The following is a 23,829-nucleotide window of genomic DNA, read 5'->3' as shown; positions in this document are numbered from 1 at the left end:
CCTTCACCACGTATTCTCGATCAGTTCTTCGTTTCGTCACGCGTTTCATTATATCGTTATGTAATCATCAGATCATAAAGTTATATATATATATTTATTTATTTATTTTAAATATTTAAAAAATATTTATCAAACATTATACGCAAACAAACCTTAACTTGTCTAATCTTGTTATGTTTGATAAATGTTTTTTTTTCTTTTAAATAAATGTATATATATTATATATATATATATATATATATATATATATATAGCTTTTTAAAAACTCTGTGTGTGTGTATATTGTATATAATAAATATTATTTTTAAAGCTACTAAAGCGTGAGAGAGACAAATCGTTCTTACGATAGAAAATCTCGCTGGCAAACGGTACAACATTCCTCCGCAAAATCTGTCAAGTGGAATGATTCTGTGGCGATAAAGACCATTCGAGAGAAGATTTAACATTGGCATTCGCGATCCGTTCTGCCAGCTTCCTTTAACGATCGTCGATTTAGCGCGCGCGCGAAGCCCGATTCACACGCAAATCGCGTTTAACGTCGCGATTTCACGGCGAATCGTTCATGATACGGTCGAACTTTTAAATCCATGCCACTGGTATTCAACATGACGTTTAACAGCAAGACACTGCCTCTCTATAAAAGTAAACAGACGATATATATATATATATTTATATACTACTGATATGGACGAGACGCATTTTACATAGTTGTACTTTTTACGAATACTTTTATTTGTAATTGAATTTATAAACTTTCATGCTCGATTAATACATTATCGATCCTCTCTTTTTTTCTAGGTCACGGCGGAGTCAACCAGCTTGGCGGAGTCTTTGTGAACGGAAGGCCCCTACCGGATGTAGTCAGGCAGAGGATCGTCGAGCTCGCGCACAGCGGCGTCCGACCGTGCGACATTTCGAGACAACTCAGGGTATCTCACGGCTGTGTATCCAAGATACTGTCGAGGTGAGTACCGACGTTGTACCTCTCTGTCCATTACAATCGCGGCGGCCCATCGAGTACCTCGGATGCGATGCAGAGGGACGCGCGAGATGAGCGACCTCGTTGAGAAAATCAAATCTCTCACGGTTGAAGATTACAAAATTAAACGTCTGATTGAATAAAAAGTTTATCTATTTATTTGAATAAAGTGTCCGCATGAGTCCATCGAGTAAAATGCATCTCTGGATACGGAGATTGCTTCTGAAAATCACGTTTGCCAAGTTCGGAGAGCGGATAACAAGCACAAACAATGTCGTCGAAAGGCGAGTGATTTACGAGAGAATCAAGCTCGTCCTCTCTTGCCAAACGCAACACCGCAATTTCCGCGCCGCGGAGTGGCCAAGGTCGTTCTCGACTCGCGGATGAGAAGAAGAGATGCGGGAGCAAAAAAACCGAGCGCGCTTTCTCGCTTCCCGAAGTGATTTAATTAAAGACGCTGTTAGGACCGCGAGGCAAACGGATCCGGGAAAAGGGAGGGAAGGGGACGATAAAGGGAGAGATGAGGGGCCGGAAGGAAGGAACCGGCCCCTTCACTCTCGCGATGCACAGAGTTGGCCCGACGATATGCGGTTTCCATGTTTTTTCCACCCTCCTCCGGTCCCCTCCGCTCCGCTATGTAACGGGTGGCCTCGTGCCGCTTTGATGGCCCGAACGTCATTCGCGTCCCCCACGACCGAATATCATTGTCATATATCGCGCTCTTTCACCAATCCCGCATAATAAAGGTCGACTGGATTATTTACTACCGCGACTAAAGTTACCGTTTCCTCTTCCTTTCTTCCCGGTTCGGGCCCTTTCCCCAGCGACGATTGTATTCGGAGAAACGAGACTTCGTCATTAACAAAAATGCGAGTGACCCGTCAATCGGATTTTGCCCTTACACGCGTCAAAATATTAGAGAGATTGAATTTTAGGATATCAATTCTAAACTCTTGTCGCGAATCTCGACGCCGCGCCGGAAGGATTGCGTCACAAGAGTCGTGCAACTCTACTCGACACAGGCATCTTCGAGTCTTGCTTTTACACTGGTTGCTAAATATAAACGTAGACTTGGTCGAGGACTTGGCTCTCGTTCCAGCTAAATACATGGTGTTCTTCCGCGTGCGGATGTGTGACTTTATGGCCCGAAGATACGGCGAAAACGGCCTTTTAAGGGCCTGTCGACGACGCGACAAACGTTAACGACGACTGTACGCCGACGTGCGCGGTCACGCGTCGCTGATATGACGAGAACGCCGTTCGCCGAATCTAGGACGAAACCGGATACCGGGATTCTCTTTCGACTCTAGGTGAGGGTTCGTAAAATCCGCCGACGGGGACGGCGTTGAAAGGCACGCGGCATCGGCGGCGACCCCGACACAAAATCGAGTCGTCGTCTCCCTCGCCGCGAAAGACCTTTCCTGGGCTCTGTCGCGTGAGTGTCTGTCACGAGAAACACAAAGTGCTCTTCTTCTTTAGGGTCGCGCTCGTCTCGTCCGCCTTTGTGACACTATTATCCGCTTCTGTATTCTGGACGCGCCGCCGATTCTGAGGACTATGTAAAGCTGGTTATAACTCGGATCCTGCGAAACGTCCTTCATCGACGCGCAAACTTTTAGTCGTTTTCGTGTTTCTGTCGTCATGTTACAAACGTCTGATTGATTAACAATTGAATAATTTGATATTTTTTTTAACCCTTTGACGTCACGAATTTTTCTAATTGTCAGTATTTTATAAAATTTGGCATATAAGAGTTTTTGGGGTCGCTGATTACGAATTTTATTTCTAAAATTTTTTTTTTTCTTTTTAATTTTACTTCCGCCATATTGGATCCCTATATTAAATTTTGGAAATTAATTTTTTTTTCCTTTAGATTCAGATTCTGCGATCTAAAAAATCTTCAAAGAAAAAATTTAAAAAAGAATACAACTGTTACTTTCAATTTAGAACAGAAAATATTGTTTTTTAAAATATATTTTTCATCAAAAAAAGGAGGATTTAACAAAAACAACACGATGGAAAATTCTAAAAAAATTCTGAAAAATATTTTAGAGTGTACTAAGATTATAAAAAAATTGCCGTATTTATTGTCATAATAGATTAGTAGAAATGCATTTTTTCTTAAAAAAAAAGTACTAATTTTGACTGTTTGTTTATATATGGTATTTTTGCAATTAACAATTAATAACTGTTTATATTTTTTTTACACTTATTGATGTTCTAGAGACTCTGTAGAAACAAAAAATCCGGTATTTGTTGATAAAAAAGTAGTTAAAACAATAAAAAACTACGAAAAAAGGTGGATCTCTGGGTGACCCGCTGTGACTCAAAGGGTTAATGTTTTATATAATGTTAGGCAGTTAATATTAAGGTAGTTTAGGAACTTTTCGACGTGTGAGAGATATGTCGATACTTTTACGATTTAGCGACATTGTGAAATAATGTTTCAAACGCTAATATAACTGTTATGGGGCATTTTTATTTATTACTTTTTTGTACACATATTTATATAAAGATTAAGATATAATCTATTTTTCAATTTGCAAAATACTGAAATATTAATATCATCGTTTTCAGATTTATTATTTTTATATCAGTGTCAATGGAAATGTGCCTTTTAAGTTACCTTATTCTGATTATAATGGTCGATTATCGTTGATTAACGCTGTGCTTTTTATCGTAACGTTAATGTGAAAAATCCGTACGAGACATTGCGGCAGCCACGTAATGACGGGCGTAAATAATGCCATTCTTCCACGGAGGTGGCGTTTTCGATTTCGCGCAAGACTGTTTCGAATCCATTTAAATCGGAATTAATACAGCAAGGGTGAGTAACACGCCGGGCGGTGGCAAAGGTCGATTTGAAAAATCGCGCGATCTAATGGCCATTTCACGGTGGAGGCGGAACAAAGGGGAACGAAATATCAACGGGTGAGCATTGCCATGTGGGCCTCGAATGGGATTTTACACACCAGATATAATCGCAATAATTTCGCGGGGGCGGTGCGGGAGTCTATTTGATTCCGTTTATGGCTCTCTCGCATAATGCTTTTAGCTATTCACTCGACTAATCATTCTATTTCAACAATCGATACAACAAAATACCATTCGCACCCGCAACACAGAATCTGATAATGATATATATATATATATATATATATATATATATATATATATATATATATATATAACTGAAATAATTGAAAATAGAACTTTTTTTATTACAAAATGACACAAGAGTGTGTTTGGTAATATATAAATATATATAAGAAAAAAACGTGTTGCAATTTTAGTTAAAATACATTTATATTTTTCTACAACAATCGAAAACGCGTACAAAGGCTGTGATGCCGCAGAAGACTAAAATTCGACTCGACAAAATCCAGAGTCCCATTTTTTCTGTCACACGTGCAATGCAAAAAACTTGTTACGGCGCTTTTATTCGCGCAAATATTTTTCACTGAAAAAAAAAGAAAAAACGCGAAGGTTTGGTACCGGAACGCGTGCATGTTTTGCACAGCACACTCGCGCGCGCGCACGCGCGCATAGAAATACATATACGCAAAATTGGCCAGATATTCAACGTGGGTATGAGTCGACGCCGACGTCGATGCCGACGCCGGCGGCGGACCCACATCCATCAAGGCGGCCCACAAGCGGACCATTATTGCGGACTATCCGACGTAATTGAATTTAAGCACGAGCGAAGATATTATTTAACTAATTAGGCACAAAGGGCGCGTTCACGGCGGGCCAATCGCGATCGCCCATCTCGCGTATATACCCGGTCGGCGAGAGAGGAGCAACGAGAGGTCTAAAGGGTAGAGAGAGAGAGAGAGAGAGAGAGAGAGAGAGAGAGAGAGAGAGAGAGAAAGGAGGGACAGAGAGAGGGTAACAGCGGGAGGCCAGAAGCCGTTTGTTTTAAAACAGCCGGTCGTTGACGCGCCGCTGGACGGCGATTCGTTATTCCGACGTTGGCCGCCCACCGCGGGAAAAACGTTCGTTGCTCTCGCTTTTTCCCCCGCTCTTGCCGATTTCATGTTCCACGTTCCACGATAGAGCGAAAGAGCGCGAAAGAGGGAGCAAACAAGCTGCGAACTTTGGTGCGACTGATCTCTTGTCGGCACCGCCGTTTTCAAACGCGGTCGAATTGTCTTTAAAGCCGATCGAAAAGGGCTTTCTCTCCACTCTTCGTGCGACTCTTTCGCGAAATATAAGACTAATTGTAATGTTACATTTGTAATTTTGCATTGTAGGTATTACGAGACCGGTAGCTTCAAAGCCGGCGTCATAGGAGGTTCCAAACCAAAAGTAGCGACGCCGCCGGTGGTCGACGCGATCGCTAATTACAAGAGAGACAATCCGACCATGTTTGCGTGGGAGATTAGGGACAGATTGCTGGCCGAAGGCATTTGCTCGCAGGACAACGTGCCATCCGTCTCTTCCATTAATCGGTGAGTCAATGTTGTTATTATCGATGTTATTTATTCCGGGATTGCATCCCTTTAAGCGCGTGCGCTTGGTCATTTGACAATCAAATCGCAAACAAAATACGTTTTAATAAAAATAAATAAGCGTACAAGTTAAACATATAGTTTTGCAATTAAGTTTATAACTAAAGTTACACTAGAATACACTAGAATATATATTCGTGATATAATACAGACAAGCACATTAAAGTATCTCAAATTTTTTATTAAAAATCTTTAAATCTCATTAACGTTATTAATTTGGAATTAAATGATGAGAGATGGTAAAAATTTATGTTACATTTCTTTGTCGTATTTCTCAGTCGTATACGTGTTTACAAAAAATGTAACGTTCTAAACTTTAGAGATATTGAATTGAAATTATCCTTCGTAGAATTTAGTGCGAATAATAATAACTAAACGAATAACTAATTCTTATACATTTTTTACTAGAAATTTGTGCACTATTTTGATTGTATATCAGAATAGATGGACAAGATTTCATGGATATCTATAATGTTGTCAAATAACTCTAAACAATATAATATATATATATGTATTATAGATCGTCCTTATAATTGAAAGATAGTCCGGTGGTTTATCTTGAAAAATGTCATTAATTTAGCTAATCGTCAATCGTGCGCGCGAAAACAGCAGATTACATCGTGCTCGATTGCCAATTCGAGGAGTCGCGACATATGCTTGGACCGACGATGGGGCGCGATCGGTTATCGCGCGCGGCGAACTCCGCGCGTGCACCCTCTTCGCATGTGCATCGAGATAAGTGCGCGTCCAACCCGCTGCCCCGATCCTATTGACCTTTCGCAGGTTCCTTCGGGACCTGGGGCCCGATTAATTCAAGTGTTTTTACGTCGCCCAGCCGAGCCGACGGAACACGAGTACCCCGGGTTGTAGAGCGAGCCCTTACGAGATGGCGAGAGGGAGTGAGTTCCCGCGGGACGGCATTACAGCGTATCAGCACCACACAAACTGAACGACTCCCCCTCCCCCTTCCTCCTTTTTCACCCCCTTTCGGCCAACTGAGAAGCTACAAGGGTACACACCGGGAAAAGGAATGCGAAAAAGAGGAGAGACAATCAAGGGGGTGTACCCATTGATCGGCTCGCATATGTCCCGAGATTTAATCAGTCGCTACTTAAGACCTTATCTTCCGCTCGAGGGGCCCGAGCTATCTCTCCTTCTCTCTCGCATTGTCATGCCTCTTTCTCTGTCTCTTTTTCATCTGCTATACACGCGGGATCGCCGATAATGAAATGGAGTGTAATGCGAATCGAATTGCGCCGGCAAGTGAAATTCACTAACGCGATTTCCGTGGGCCGCAGCCACTAATGGAAACGCACGCAAATGAGTTAGCGCCCACGTAACGACGTAAGTGCTAACGCACGGTCGCTTATTTAAATTCCAACATCGCGGTCGCGCAACGAGAAATCTCGGACCGGTGGCGATGTCTAATTTGCAATGTAAGCTTTACTTCAAGAATTTCCGTCGTCGCGAACGTTTGTTCTATCGCGATTCAATCGCGAAATGACACGGCTCTCAAAATTCAGCTAATTCTTTTCTTCTCTTTTTCACGATGCTCTTCGTATGAAAGTTCAACCCACATATGGAATCATGCCATGAGAGAACGAGAAAGGAAGTTTTAAAGTCGGTAAACTCTCGAAATAGACAGCAATCAGCGTCTTCCTGTCATACTTGTCAATCGGCGTTTCGTCAAGTTGTCTATATTTTCATTGGTGCGATCATAAGAGGTGAACGCGCATATATGGTATTTTCATTCTTTCGCTAGGAACCGCGTCGCGCGTCGCGCGTCGCGCGGTTACGGTAGCGTGAAAAACGCGAGCGTGTGTGTAAGTACAGAAATTACTTTCTGGCCGAGGTTTTCGATGTGTCTAGGATTGCGTCGAGGGTGCGGCGGTGGCTTGTTGCTCGAGTGACTCCTCCATCTCCTGCGGCTCCACCTCCACACCATTTCCTCTGCTTCTCCTGACTCGTCGCTCCGTCTCACTCTCTCTCTCTCCCTTCTCTCCCCGCAGTCTCCTTCTCGCCAGCGCGACTCCTTTTCCTCCTTGTCCCTATCCCCCCGACTCGAAGCCCAGATGGCGGGTATTGATCTGAATCCGGAGAGCAGATCGCCTGGAAAAACTTACCCCGCGGATACTTACCTATCTACCTATCTACCTTGCTTGCTATCTACATGCATCTATATCCAACGTACCATCACCCACTCACGTACTCTAAACCCGCAACCCTCCGCCCGATCCATTCCGCGCAGGTAAATGCATTTCCGCTCGACGAGCAGCGGATAGAAACGTGCGAGCGTTTGGTCTCTTTGGAAAATGGCCACGTGTCCAGCGTACTAATTATATAACAATTGATAACGAGAGAGGGGTCGTAAAGACTAAATATTTCGCGAAGCGTCGAAGCGAATATAATCTTTCTATACAAATAGATATGTAATTCACGACGGAATGACGATGCTTTTTCGAGAGGAGAAAGTAAGTCGTCAAACGGCGAAGAAATTTATCTTGTATAACGATTGCTCTTAGAAAATTATAGACAATTACTTTAAACAAGAAGAAAAGAAGTTGGAGAAAAACACGAAATAAGAAAGGAAAACTCTCAGTCGATCACGTTTTCATCGATGAGCCTTTGGTATAACTGGTAGAACTTAGTTAATAGGAGAAAAGAGAATGCAGAAAGAGAGAAAGAGAAAGAGAAAGAGAGAAGAAAGATCTCGATATCAAACGCGAATTTACCGCGAAGAAACTGAGATGCATCAGCGACCGTAGTGCGCCGGGATTTCTCCCATTATGAGCATGTCCAGGTTTTTCTAGCCGCGAGGTAGCTTTCGGGGTAGAGAAATAATGATACAGCTAATATAATGTATTGTCCTGCTTTGCCGGAGCACTTCGAAATGAGAACGTCCGCGAGACAGAAGGGGGGAAGAGCGTGGGATGGCATGGGAGTCGCGCGAGGTAAAAAAGACGGACGAGGAGAGAGAGCGAGATAATGGAGTGGCTTTCGCGAAAAATAACAGTTATATATCCCGTGTATATGAGACAGGATTGAGGAGAGCGGAAAAATAGGCGAAAAACGGAGGGAAGATTGGACGTTAACAGTTCCGTGCCTTCTTCTTTATTCGCCAAAGACGCCGACGCAGCGACTTGGCCTTCTATTGTTCTCTTTTCGCGCTCTTTACGAATCGCGGAATGCATGTCGTGATTAAAAAAAGGACATTTCCTTCGCGATGATTCTTGTCACTTTTTTCCTTCTTTTTTTTTCTTTATACTAAAAAGGAATTTCGTGTCGCGATTTATTTAATACATTTGGCGGAACGCAGGAGTATTAATCGGAAATTGTCCGACGTACGTAAAATGAGACATATGATAATTGAAGAGAAATGAAATGCAAGATATATATATATATATATATATATGGAATGCATAGATTTTACATGCGATCAAAGAGCACGATATCGAGGAAGATGAAGGCGAAATCGGGAGAAGAGTACAAAGAAAGAAGGATTGCCGAAAGAGAAGCCGCGGTGAATTTCGGGAGGAAATATTGATAGGCTCGACTTCGGCTGCGGAGTTACGGTCGAGTAGGCGGCTCTCTACCGAAGTCTATCTTACACGTATACAAACCCGCAAAGGCCCACCGCCCTTCTCTCTCTCTCTTTCTCTCTCTCGTTCTCTTGGTGTCGATCCCTTTCTATCTCCCTCCTTCTTAGTCGGAGGAGTCTCAGGAGCAGATCGATAAGGAGCGAGGTTCGCCCGAGAGCTTTACGCCGGGTTCACAGCCGCCTTCTTCTCGTTTCCTCCTCGACGCAACCCCCGACATCACGCTCTCGCGTGCCTCTCGCGTTTGCCCCCGAAGCCGCAAGCTGCGACAGAGTCGATATCAGGGCCAAGGGAAAAAGCCGCCGCTCCCTTGACTTCCTGTTGTTCCGGTCGCGGGATCCTCCGTCCGTTAGACTTGGCTAAAGGACTACTACTATCCGAACTAGAAATCGAGCTTGAAGATTCTTTACGTGATCTGCGTCTAAAGATTTATCTTTTAAATACTAATCTCACGATTACTGAATCATTCGTTGATATCTCTTGCAATTTTTTCATGTCTATTGTCTTGTAATAAATTAAAAAGTTTAGTCGCTAAATGAAGTACTTGAGAAAAGGTAAAGGATAGGAGAGACTTGAGCGATTCACGCACGATCGATCACATTCTCGGCTGCGGCTTTAATTCGACGTAATGACCGGCGCGGCGACAACAGTTGGCAGGAAATCTGTCGCGTCGAATCTCGCTGGAATTGTATCAATCTGTCATCGCTCTCTCGTGCGACGGCGTAGCCAGTTCTATCGCGCGACTCAATCTCCCGTCGAGGACGCAACCGGGCTCCGCTTTGCTCTCTATTACTTCCATATCATTTCGCACTCCCCCCCCCCTCCCCCTTCCGGAATCTGCCGAGGTGGTGGCTCGAGCCATATGGCTTGGCAGCACTCCTGGAGGACGTGAAAAGACGGCCAATGGGATGGCTGCTACTTTCATGCCACTTTCGGCTTTCCGGCCGACATCACCGGTATATCTCCCTGTGTTCATCTCTCTTTCGCTTATTAAATTACATCCCCATAAATAATGCCCTGCCTGTCTCTACCTACCCTATCCTCGACGAGTTTATTTACCATTCCATCCGCGGCACCGCGGGAGGATTTTCCTTCTCCGGAAAGCCGTCAAATCATCACATTTGTCATTTCGGCTCGCTTCGAGATCCCAGGAGGGAAGGGATCGCTTCGCCAGTTTACATTTTCGACCAACGAATAATATTCCCGTGACGATAACTGCGCATTTCTTGGCACTGATATTACGATCGAAGAAATGAAAACCCTCGACGAAATTGCGATTCAACGCTGCTGCATTGTCACGAGAGAAATTTCACGCGCGACGCGAAATAAATCTAACGTAATAAGATTATAAGCATCGAACGCAGCATTTTCCAAAGCGAGTGAAAAATCGGAGATCTCTCTTTTTTTTCGATGCTTTTTGAAGCAAAGGGATGTCGACGTTTAAGCGAATAGCTGCACACACATGACCGCGGGGAAAACAATATGGTGTATACCATAGCTGCGGCCTTCGTTAAAGCAGCCATATTTGCGGTGTGCGCGGGAGCGAAAGAGAAGGAGGCCCTCCTACATTATCCGGCACAGCAGCACCCTCGGGGGAGGATCCGGGGGATGGTGCCTCCACGTTGGAAACGCCGGCAGTGGCGGCGGCGCGTATCCATAACCGTCCTTTGTCTGGATAACGCAATTATTACCGCGTTTCATCATACCTCCCCGGCCCGAAATTAGCCCGAAATGAAGTTACAATTACGGGTCCTCCGTGTTCTCTTCCCCTTCCAACTCCTCTTCACGAACGGCAGATACTTTGGGGCTCGACGAGAACAGCGACAATGACAACGACGAGGATGACGAGGATGACGACGACGACGACCACGACGACGACGACGACGACGACGACGACGACGACGACGACGATGGCGGTGACGACAGTAACGGCGCCGACGGCGGCGACGCACGAAATCCAGGTTGCCGTGGAAACGTCAGAGGACAGACGGAACCGCAATGAAACCGGATGGTCGCCTACTCTGCCAGACCATAATGCCTCGTCCCTTTTGTTCCTGGTCGAGAGCTGGAATAGCAAAGTTGCTCGAGAGTGCTGTACCACCGTGAACGACCGCGCTTGACCGGACTCGAAACCCGAGAACATCCCCACGATCGCCGATCTATGATGGAGCGAATTTCACGAATTGGACGAGAATTTTCACGGCGAGAAAAATCGCGCTATCTGTCCATGACTCGAGAAAACAGGCGTTTAATATCCACTCGATCATCGGATTGATTGATAATTAATGAACCGTCGATGAGCGCCCTGCTATTAATTGCTCATCGTCGATGAGTAATAATCGCGAGAGAGGGTATTTCGTATCGTGCCGGGTAATCGATCGAATGAACGATCGTAAAGCGAAATCGCGGTGTCATTTCCCACGACCTACGCCACGATCTCGCATTACTCGCGCCTGTGATTAATACAGGGACGCGACGATTGATGATTATTTATCTCCCACCCAAGCTTGTCTTCAAGCACGGTAACTCCTTGTCGTCGAGTCGAACAGGTTAAACAGGGCGAGGCTCAAGGATGCGAGCATGCAGCTATATGAATAACATTTCCGGTGACCGCGCGCCTAACGGCAAATACATACAGGAATCATCCTCTTGACTTCTCATGATGGTCTAGAGGGGAGGCAAGTGGAGGGGATAAGGCATCGCAGTGCAAGGGCGATATATATTATAAATCGCGTGTTACATTGTGCTTTAGAGGATCGTCGGTGACTGTTGACTCGCCGGTATCATTGTTGGGAGCGTAGAGCTTTTGTCGTCGAGATGCGCGGCATCGCAAACAAACACACAAACACGGCGCGCATTTTCCGTACGTGCGCGTCATATACAGACACACAGACACATACGGATCATTGTATCGTCGATACAGCCGCAGTTAATATAGTTGTGTACGCGAAGCCAGCAGCTGCCGTTTGACAATGCGCACCCTGCGTGCGTCCCGACATATAATAATATACTCATCCCGAGTTATACGGGGGGGGGGGGGACACTTCATCAAAATGACTGAGAGTGACACGGAGAATGGCACGCTACGACGTACACCGTTTTAATTTATACCTGACACCTGAGATACCAGAATCGACAATCTATTAAATACGAGAATAAAATACAAAATATCGAACGAATATAAATCCAATTCTCGAATATTTGCGACATTTTTAAATATAATCCCAGGTAGCACATGTTCGTTTTCTAAACGTTTTCTAAACGTATCCAATATTTTTTAACCGTCAAGCACCAATAAGAAACGTTTCAACAGAAACATTTTTAAAATCATGGTTTAAGAAACGCATTTTTTACGTTTCTATAAATAGAATAAAAATTAATTTTTTCATTCAAAATTATATATATACACATTATTAAGACTATACTTATTAAGACGATCCCCAGATAGCACAGAAAATTAAAAAATGAAAAACGAAAAGATGTCTTTTTTAAGTTATCTTTCTGACAAGGCTAAAAGATGTCTAAAAAAATATCTTTCTATCTACAAAAAAAGTAATTTTTTAAAATATGTCTTCTAAAAGTCATAATTAATTTTAGTCGACGAAAAGATGTCTTTTTGATCATCTTTTCGACAAGACAAAAAAGATCTATTTTATAATATACTTGTTCCTTTGTTCGCCGCTACGTAGCGTGTTCAGACTTAACTATAAATCGTATTCAAGTTTTCATAACATGTATATAAAGCCTAAAAGAACAGGTACTAAAAGTATAATTTAAATTATGTCTTTTTTGTCAGTTTGACTTTTGATATAATCTCGACAAGAGATTCAGAACATGATAAAAATAGATGGATTATATCCATATATGCATTATTTTATTGAATTTGTGAATAAACAAATTTTTCACAAATAAAAGAAAGAGACCGTATTATGACAGTTTCTTAAACGTTTTTTTCTTTTGTTAGAAAATGACGTTTCCCTTAACGTTTTTTAAATAGACATTTTAATCAATCAGAAACGTTTTTAAAAGCCGGTTCTCAAACGTTTCGCGGAAACATTTTTGAAACGTTTTTGAAACGAATATGTGCTACTTGGAATGTTTACATAATCATAGCGATTGACTCGGTAGCGTAGATTAGCGTAAATTAAGAGGGATCTTTTTTTTTTATCGAGAAAACATGCCGCGTGTTTCGAGAATACGGTTTCGCGCGGTAAAAAGTAAACCGAGAGTCCGACGTCACGAGAATTGCCTTTGTTTAAGAATCACACCTTAGTGCGTGGCGTGGAAGCGCCAGGTACATACATAGCTCGGGATACATTACAGCCTCTCTTGAGAAAGGGAGAAAGAGAGGAGAGAGGTGACGGAATATCAGGATACACCTTTTCCAGCCATTGTGCGGTTCTGAAGGGCGTACAATGGCCGTGGAGCGAGTCCCGTATTGTGTCTACAGCTCTCGACGGAACAGTTCTGTGACTCTCTCTGGCTGCTGCTCCTGCTTCCGTCTCGCTCCCTCCCGCTATCCTACGAATACCTCCCTCTCCGATCTTTCTATCCGACTTGGAGTTAACGAGAGAGGAGTTCCGTTTTCGTGCTATTCGTGGACCACGGACGGAGCATCTGCCCCGGGACCGCTAAATCCTCGAAAGCCCCTTGAAATCTCCCGCAATCCGGCCCCCGCGACACATATAATGGTCCGTAATAACTTTAAAGCTCCGTATTAATGCCGCGAGAAGGCGAGAGGCGCCCTAATGCGCGTTTAACCACGAATCACCCGGGATCGTTCGATGTTGTCATCGAGACGAATCGATGCCGTTTTATTGTCCGAACATCGAGGGCGCAGAGTTTTGGTTTCGAGGAAAATTGAAGCGACAATGGGGAAATTTCGACTTGAAGAACATCCGAGCCCGTATCTCTTCCATGGCCGTGCGGAACCGCGGTAAACGACGTGTAAAACAGACGCATCGGTAAAATGTAGCAACGTTTGTAAGAATAGCACGGCGTGAAATCGTAAGAGAGCGGTTTAACTGCTATCTGCGTGTTCAGGGCGAACACCGACCTCGTCGCAAATTTTGCAGTAAAGTTACACAAACGTGATATTACACTTTATACACACCGTATACATTTTTATTATCGCGAAATTTCTAAAATAATTTTCATGATATTCGACATTATAATCGTAAGACGATCGACGAGCCTCTGGCGTGAAGATTTAAGTCGCTGCGAGGTAAAGCACGTAAAAAACGTTGGTTTGCGCCAATAAAACAAACCTCTCTCTCCCTCTTCCCCTCTTGCCCTCCTCCGCGATCGATGCGCGATCAAGATCTACCGGCACTTTGTGCGATCAATAACAGCCGACGCCTAACGAGCGCCACGATAATTGACAATTACAGATCGTTTGCGCTCGCATCACAATCCGGAAATCCCTCCACCCTTCCTCGCGATAACCAGCGTTTGTACTAACGAGCGATACCTACCAGTTCATTGACAACCATCGATCTGTCCCTTCTCGCCCACGCCGTGATCATGATCCACGCCTCTCGGCGATTCGCGATATTTTTCTTCAAGTCTTCTAGATCATTGATTCTCGGAATAATCGTCGGATGGTCGAAAGCTGTATAACTAGGTAGGAATACGTGCGTCTCGAACGACGAATTAGAACGCGCGAACGGCCGTGCGGACGAAATCCGAAGAAATTAATCCCGATCCCCGCCGGGAAGAGAATTTAAATCCGCCCAGTCACCAACCCTCGCGACGTAGGGAAACGTCGGAGGTTGGAGAAGCACGAGAGGCGGGAGAAGCTAGCAACGGCCCCAGCAGCGCCGGCGAAATGCGATAAAGTTGGCGTAGAGGTAATTTGAGTATAAAGTTTTATTCGCAATAATTTAGCCGCGCGGACGAGGTCGAGGGCAGGATCGAGTAAGTAGAGGAGGGAGAAGAGAGAAGCGTGCGGGTGTGCGGGTGTGCGAGTGTACGGGTGTGCGGGTGTGCGGGTCATATATTTGATGGGATACTTGGCATAAAGTCGTGCATAAAAGTAATGCCGACATTAAAGTTTGCGGTTCCAGAGACGTGGCACGAACCCATCGCCCACGCTCCTGTTCTCTCGGAACGTCGCGGTACGCGGTGGCTGCCTACTACGATTTTCCTGGCCGTGACGGAATCGCGAAGGGAGGAGGATAGAGAGGAAGGGGGACGCAAACTTGTATCATCGAAGCCGGCCCCTGCGTAACACTCGTACGTAATACGCGTCCGTTTTATTCCCGCGGTCACTCTATCGGTTTGTTAGAAATAAATTCTGTCTGATATAAAAAGCCATTCGACGTCGTTATCGACGACGTATTCGAGACGTCTATACGTCGCCGGACGCGCTCGAACAATCTCGACGATTTACACACTCGCCATTTCGCTTCCAAAAAATACGTGTTTTTTGAAAGTTTTCCTCGCAGTCGTAAAAACGCGAGATAAAAGATAGAAACGCGACGCAGCTTTCCATCCCCAGTGCGATATCATTTCAAAGAACAAATGATTTATCTCGTCCTTCTTGTTCTTCAAATTTCCAAGTACAATCCCGAGATTTAAGCGGCATGCGACTGCGACATCCGCATACTTAAAGCGAACGGCAAGGAAGCTTGACTTTGGGGTGGGAGATGGCACTTCGGGGGGTAGGTAGCGAAGCAGTTTAGTTCAGGAGTGGCCGTTGGGGAACGATCTGACGGCGCCAGGGGAGGCATAGCTTCTTCCCACGTGGCACCCCCGACACTGCTCTACCCTCATAATTCTACCAAGCCTTCCTCCGAGAGGCACCACCTCCAAGAGGTTTCTCTCTTAGGCGTCGTAACTGTGAGAGCGAAGGAGAACGTCGTTACGTGACGTTCGCGGAAATTTCCCTTCCACTCGTCCCTCTCGCCGCGCGGATCCGAGAGGATCCGAGGAAAGGGGACCACCTTCTTCTCCCCACTCTCTTGCGCACGAACGAAAACCACCGCATGATTTTACGGCGACGGACCCTGCAAACCCCCGAGATGGCGAACTCGCAAATCCGCGTCAAGATGCGAGCGGAATTTAACTTTACGACGCGCAACGATTGAACGCCAGGTTCAAGACAAGATTCAAGCGACGGAAGTTAGTTGCAATCACGAGTGTGATTTGATCAAAATATAATTTTTAATAACTGGCATTATTAAAAAATCGATCGCGATCGTTTTCTTATGTCGCGTTAAATTATACAATAACGGACGATATTTTGTTTCTTTTTGTAATGTCAATGATACCGTATGCTCGCAATTTATCAGTTTCAAGCACTGAAGCTTAATTATATAGATGTAAGAAGTAAGGTCGTGAAATCTGTGTTGGAACCGTCTCGCGCCGCAGATCGCAACGAGAATCGCACGGGGAAAAGCACGGAAGAAAGGGTACACTCAATGATTAGATGAAGTACCGGAAAGGTAGGGGAAAGGGAAGAAAAAGGAGGAAGAGAGAGACAAAGAGGCGGGAAAGAGAAGAACAACAAGAGCGGAGAATCGAGCACGAAGGGAGAAACACTGTTGTAGCGTCAGGAAAATGTTGGGGTTACGTCGTACGAACTTCGTTCTCATCCACTCGTTTCTCTATTTTCCCGGGAACCTCTGTCCATAAAAGACTCTCGCTCTTTCTCTCATACTCTGCTCTCTTAGTGGTACTCCCTGTTTTCGCGGCAGATCGATACAGTTTCACTCTTTCAAAAATAATGCTTTTTTCTTTTTCTTTCTTTTTTTTCTTTTTTTTTCTTTTTTTCAAAGAATCAAATATCTCGCGAATAAAATCTCTGTAATCACTCTCGTCTCGGAAGGATAATGTTTCTCTCTCACTCTTGTCAAATCTACGTAACAATAATTTAACATGGCGAGAACGATAATGCAACGTAACGCGATCGACTTGCGCAAAAACATGCCGACTCGTCGATTAGTCTTTGGCGAGTTGCCTCATCCCCCGTCCGGTGGCATAGAAAATTACTCGCCGGCTGTACTGATATTTAGCAATGCGTCGATAACGAGCGTGCTCACAGAGGCTTGCGTTAATTAGAGCGCCGAGGCGCGCGAATGAATTTTAAGGCGAAAGCGCTCGCTCACATTCGGTCGTCGAACGAGAAGCGTCGTGGCTCGTGTCGCAACGCCGTTCGTGCCATCTGTATCGCGATACAATCTGCACCTGTTGTGGCAAAAGGACTTACCTCCTTTCCTCCGCACGCCGTTGCATTTATTAGATCGTCGATTACGTTCATTATGCCGCGCGAGCGAAATCGTTACGTACCGTTTCGCGGAAGCCACGCGCCTGATTTTCATCATTCACGAAATGCCTCTCGCGTTTCACTCGTGGAGAAAGAACAACGCATCGCTGGCTATACAGCGAATCAACAGTATATCAGATTACGGAATGCCATAACGTCTCTTCGTCGAAGAAATACATTTTTTCTCATAAATATATGTATATTTTTCTTGAATTCTCATATCTTGTTGATGCAATAATTCCGGAACAGAGGGACTTTTAAATATTATTTATTAAAGCAGCTTTTATTTTAAATCAAAGATAGAAAAATAAATATAATACATTTCAATATTTATTTTTATTTTCATACACTCAATTACTTTGAAAAATTTATTAATAAAAGATTTATTAATTAAAATTTATTAAAAGAATTTATTTATTAATGTAAAGATCCAAGTATTTTTATTATAAAAAATTTAATTGTTTTAAGACTGAATTATCTATTCTCAATTAAAATTAAAATTGACTTTCCCTCTCTCTCTCTCTCTCTCTCTCTCTCTCTCTCTCTCTCTCTCTCTCTCTCTCTCTCTTTCTCTCGCTCTCTCTCTCTTGTTCTCAAGAGATAAATGAAAATTCTGCCAAATGTAGCTAACCAGTTGAAGTTAAAAGAATTCAATAATCTCAATTTAATCTCAATTTACTGTCTCAAAGAATGTAATATTTATGCGATTAATCTTTTAGCTTCGTTCATAAATCACAAAAATGTTAACACTTTGTCTAACTTTAAATCATATTTATTATATTGCGTACGAGCTTAGAATATTAAGAATTATTAACATTAAGATTATAAAAATTAGATGATATATAAATAAAATGCAATCAAAAAATTAAATATAAAACATAAACGATGTCTCACATTTAAAAAAAATTAAATATGTACACTATATTCGCAGATCATTTCTGTTGAAATTTTAATAGCCACTTAGCGATCGTATTAATTAGTCAATGATTAGTACGTGTAAAGCGACGACGAAAATAATCAGATAAATTAAGTCATCGAAAAACACGACGGGACGATTAATTATTACAGGTGTGGGACTTCCACATGTGGGGTGCGACGCGCGATAACTCGTCAGTTTAGGATCGTTGGTACCCCGGCTACCCTAGAGTCTAACCTTGATAAGGATCGCTGCTAATTGTTGCGAATTGGCGAAGGTGGCGAACGAACGAACGAACGAGGGAGGTTGGGCAACAGGTGTCATCTGATTGATCGCCGTTGCTCGCACCCCCACGATTACCTAGCCCACAAACACATCCACGGCAGAAACGAAGGACTTAATGTCGATCCATTACGTACTGGCCCATCCCAACGAGGAATCGTTGACCTGACGCGCTCCAAAGTGCATTACAGAATGAAAAAGGACGAGACCGTCGAAAAAGAACGAGACTCTGCGACCACGTGTATCGTGTGATGTACACATTGCATGTGCTATTTCTACGAATTGCTTCGCCCAAAGGTGTACATTTTTAGAAACATAATAGATTTTTATAGTTCTTTTAAATAGAAAAAAAAACAAGAATTTAATCGACTATTCTGCCTCAGCAGAAAAATTCGACAAGTTAAAATTTGAAAAACGTTATTATATAGGGGAAGAACGGCACCGCGGGGTACAATGGTGCAGAGTCGATATCTTTTTACAGAGATGCTACCGTGTCATAAAATATGTTGCAATTATTGCTATTAGGTGTCTCTTTCTGCGTGCTGTTATCAGTAGTCGCAATATTTTTAGTTGAAAGTTGTTATAAATTATTTAATGCACTTGCTGTGCTCTCCTCGACTGAGTTGCAATTCTTCGATATATTTACATAAGGTAAACAATGATAAAATTCTATTTTTTATTACCGTAAATACATTTATGTTTTAAAATGATCTTTTCTTATTAATTTCATGCTGTTTCTATGTAAATATTGATTAATGATAATTTTTTATATAATCAAAAGTAAATAAATACGTTTTGAGGCTCAATGAAATATTAGCCCACGAAATGTTGTACTTTTTATTTTTATACTAGAGAAAAAAAAGAAAGTATACATAGATGCTGTCTTTCAAAATTAATACCAAAAATTATTACATTAAAGGATATTTTTCCATGTTTTAAAGAGAAAAATATTTATTATAACAAGAGAATTGTTTTTATTTATTAATTTATAGTTATCATGTAAAAACACAAATCTATATTCTTATGTTCTATATATCATATTATAATATACAACTTTAAGAAGTTTTAGACATCAATGATAATGAAATAAACAAATTTTGGAGGTAGTCCATTATACCCCGCATTAAAAGCATATCACGAAAATCTAGGCTTTTACTAAATCAATAATTTCGTCTATTTAAACTATTTTTTTATAATAAACTTGTGTTTTTACTTATAGTGGATATTCCAAAGAATATTTTTAGTAAAAAAAAGATCGATTTATTTTTTTTTAATATATTGAAAAGTTGCTCAATGCTTACGTTGGCCGTTCTACCCCACGTTCCCCTACGATATAATTTTCTTTAAATTATCGTTATTTTTTTTTCAAATCCATATGGTGTAAAAACGTCACCTCTTCACCTCTAGTTACGAGCCTCTTGGAAAATAGATTCGGTCGATTCGTTAACAGACCACGTGCGTTATGACAAGACGCCCTACGAGAGCAAAAAGTCGCCCGTAACTCGCGGCGAAAGCGTTAAATCATCCAAGGCCGAAAGGACGAGACGTTTCGTGGCGAGTCGCGCGCGGAATTAATAGCGCGCCGCCGTGAATATTTGACGCAGTAATTGATACCGACGTCGAGAGAGTGGTTGACCATTGAAACCGCACGCGCGATATATCATGGATAATAAGCGGCCGGTGCACACACGCCCCCGTGTACGCTCGGGGTGGAAAGAAGGGGAAGAGTGCCTCGAGTCGAGATGGCTGCAACGTACTTCGTTATATAGCGTTGACAGCGAGTCCTCTTCGAGTACTTACGACGGCGAATTACGATTCGACGCGACAAGATTCCGCAAAGTCACTCGGTCGCTATCCGATGGCGAACAATGGCCTCGCGTCTCTTGGCGTGTTTGTGCACGCGGTAGGTATAGGATAGGTAGGTCTAGGTAGACGTCAAAAGAGAATGATCGTGCGCGAAGTGACCCGCGTAATCGTAATTAATCATCGTGTAATCCGTGACTCGCGGATCGGTATCGCGCGGGCGGCTACGCACCAGGTTATCGCCGCGCCGGTGGAGTCGAGCAGACGTTGGGCTCGCGCGCTCTAAGCGGCAATGTCGGGATTTATGATCGGCCGTGATGGAACTGGAATGAACAATCGTTACTTTTGTCGAGACAGCTCGTTCATTCCGCATTGAACGCTTTAACAGGCGTTCCTCGTGGAGGAAGCAAAGAGATCACTTTTAGCAGGAATAATAATCTGCGCGAGATGAGATGTCTTGAAAAATAAGATGCAACAAACATCCGATATACGCTTAAAACTTTTATATGCACAACTCGTTAAACAACTCGGGTGATATTCGAATTGTCAATCCGAACGGCTGAAACGTTCAGTATCTCGATTACGCTTTATCACCGCGTAAAGAATTGAACATACCTGACAGGAAGATCTTGTCTCGTAACAATGCCCAGGGGATTCATCGTAGATCTCGAAAGGCGAATTGCTCCGCGTCCAAGGGATTGGGAATTAACAATCGGTACATTGTTACGCTATGAAATCACCGTGTATTAATAGATACAGCAGCGCATGCGGCAGATGCATCTTCTGCTGCGCCGAAAGCGTTCTTAATAAGATCCAAATCGGCGAACGCCGTCGCGCGATTTATTACCAGCCGGCGTAATCTATTTCAGATTTTTAACCAAGAAAAAAGAGAAAGAAAGACGCGTTTCCCAAGCATGACATGGCGATTTTGTTATACGTTACGATGTGTCTATTGTTGGCAGGATCGTGAGGAACAAGGCGGCGGAGAAGGCCAAACACGCGCATCAGCAACAGCAAGCGCAGCAGCAGCAAGGTCAGCAGCAAGGTCAGCCGGGCTCGGGCGGTTCCGTGTCGGTGATAGCACATGCACCTGCGACAGCGGCAGGTCATCCAGCTGCCACCGCACCCAACGCTTACAGCATCAGTGGCATCCTGGGCATCCCGGCGCATCACCAGGATCCCAATGGCAACAGCATCAAGAGGAAACGTAGCGTTGACGGTGAGTCACTCGCGAGTCTTCTCGCTCGTGTCGCTGACCCTAGCTTCTTCCGCGCTCGTATCTCACTCCGTGTGCTCCGTCATCGTGTAATATTATTTAATACCGAATACATTTATTATCGACAACGAGATCGTTTTACATGTCGAGTTGCAACTGAACTTGCAGAAATTCCAGACAGCACAATATTAAAGTAATGTATGGAGGAATAAAACGTTATTAATATCGGGAATATATAAATCAAATAGCAACGAGCTCATCTTGTAACACGTTTCAATAAATCGTACGCTTGTTCGCGTAGAAAGAAAGAAAATTGACATGACTCTCTTAAACCGACAAATATATATTTTTCAGCATAATTAAATGCTGCACTTTATCAAAACGGGCATAAAGCTGGATTTACTTAATCGGTTTGCTGATCAGAAGCTTGTAAAATAATTTTTTTTGCCCTCAGCAAATTAATCGCACGTTACACGCTAAACCGGCTTGTACCGTGATTTCTAAAAATACAAAAGTTTTCTTCCTGTGACTTCTTTTGGGTAAAACTAACAGTTTTAATTTAAATAGTGGTAATAGCAAAGTATATTTTGATGACGTTATTAAAACTACGATACCTAATCTTATAGTAGCAGTTTTCAGTAAAAATATCTATAGGCGTATTTTTATTTTAAACTTTTAGAGAGATTAGAACCCAAAAACCCAAAAACAAAATAATACGACACGGTATCTTTCAGTCTTCTGGTTTGGTGAGACGTTGCAATAACTTATCGCGTATGAAAATTAGCGATAATTGCGCGACACGCAAGTTTTAAGTAAGAAATGCGATAGCATTTATATCGTCGTCACGGTCCAGTAAATCGACGCGAGTTAAGTCAGTTTACACGTCAGGGGCTCAGACAATGGAGAAGTTGAATAATTTCGGAAAGACTCAGACGTTAATATTACGTTGACGTCGCGAGAACCTCCAGCATCAATTTGTGCGAGCTTATTGTCTTGTTCTCAAGCATTCCAAATGTTCGCTGGGTTATTTAGTCGCGGAACAAAGGTTCGTGAATAATATTCCACTCAATTGTAATGTCTACTAAAATCAGAGACACGCAAAGGTAGAACTCGTTTACGGCTTAATGGCAAAACGCGAATCCCGTTACAAGTGATTCATTATGACTCGTTTATAACAAGTACAAACAACTTCTTACAATAACATTGAACGATAATAATTCAAGTGACGATTGGAAATAGACGATGCAAATAGAGCATGACGAGCATTATATGCACGACGAGCATTTGTCTATCGGGACAAATGTTTCGAGCCGGGATATTTTCTAGTCGTACGCGCCTCGTTTGCGGACGATCAAGCCACTTGGAGGCACTCGTTGCGCCCCAAGCGAGCGAACCAAGATTAGCCGCATAACGCAGCAAGGTTATCAGTCAAACGTCACCGAGCACGTGTTACGATTCATTCTGCTGTCATTGCGTGAATAACGCGGCCCGAAATATTCTTGACACGTGCCTCGTACACGTGACCGACTACGGCGTTTTAGCTTCACGAGAGAAAGAGAGAGAGGAACGGAGAATTTTCAACGTCGATCTCGCGTCTCGATTTTGAAGTTTGTGAGGTGCGAAATAATTTAGAGGAAAAAGGAGCGCAAGATCCAGCGTTCATGATATTCGAAAAAGCACTAGAACTCTCCATCTCTCTACCTGTGTCACCGGAGACTATTAGGTTAATACGATTCGCCGTGATTCCGCGAAACAGGCATAATTCTATTCCACGGCAAAAACCACGCGTAAGCTCGATCAAAATTCCGCGAGCGCGCGTTTCGCCGCGAGATTCCAGTATATCGATTCGAGCGGCTGGTAGAATGTGTGCGCGCGTGTATGTATGCCGATGGGTACACGGGTAATTCAATATAATCGGATTATGAGAGCGGCGATATACCCGGCCGCAAAAGCGGTCGCGTCCGCGGCGAAAGCACTCAATGTTTTGCGAGCGCGCGCTCTCGCGCCGAGAGAGGGTAGAGCTCTGTACGTATTAGATTATAAACTTCACAGACCACAGGCGGCTTCTATCTCGGGCCCCGGCGACACATTAGCCTCCCTGTCCCCCGGGGAGACCATCGGCGTGCACGTAACGTGTTGTACGCATGTACTGCCTAACTGTCTGGAATTTCAACGAGCGTTCCTCCGCTGCCTTTGCTGCGTCAGAACGTAAAAATCGACCGCAAGTGCTCAAATTTAATGAAACGTTCTTCGGCCG

At 43.5% G+C, this 23,829-nt stretch overlaps 1 protein-coding gene across 10 annotated transcripts in view; it reads left to right on the top strand.

Annotated features, from left to right (window-relative positions):
• The window catches only part of Sv (paired box protein shaven), a 151,841-nt gene that overhangs the window by 116,085 nt on the left and 11,927 nt on the right, over nt 1–23,829 (top strand). For all 10 annotated transcript variants that reach the window (XM_072909149.1, XM_072909148.1, XM_072909153.1 and 7 more), the window contains 3 exons: nt 799–964; nt 5,236–5,433; nt 21,319–21,575. In XM_072909149.1, coding sequence (XP_072765250.1) covers nt 799–964; nt 5,236–5,433; nt 21,319–21,575 — 621 coding nt within the window. The remainder of the gene's footprint in view (nt 1–798; nt 965–5,235; nt 5,434–21,318; nt 21,576–23,829) is intronic.

This window comes from Anoplolepis gracilipes, chromosome 17 (genome assembly GCF_047496725.1).
Source record: "Anoplolepis gracilipes chromosome 17, ASM4749672v1, whole genome shotgun sequence".
Taxonomy (NCBI): Eukaryota; Metazoa; Arthropoda; class Insecta; order Hymenoptera; family Formicidae; genus Anoplolepis; species Anoplolepis gracilipes.
Note: the sequence above shows the minus strand (reverse complement) of the source record. Positions and strands in the feature narration are given on the sequence as shown.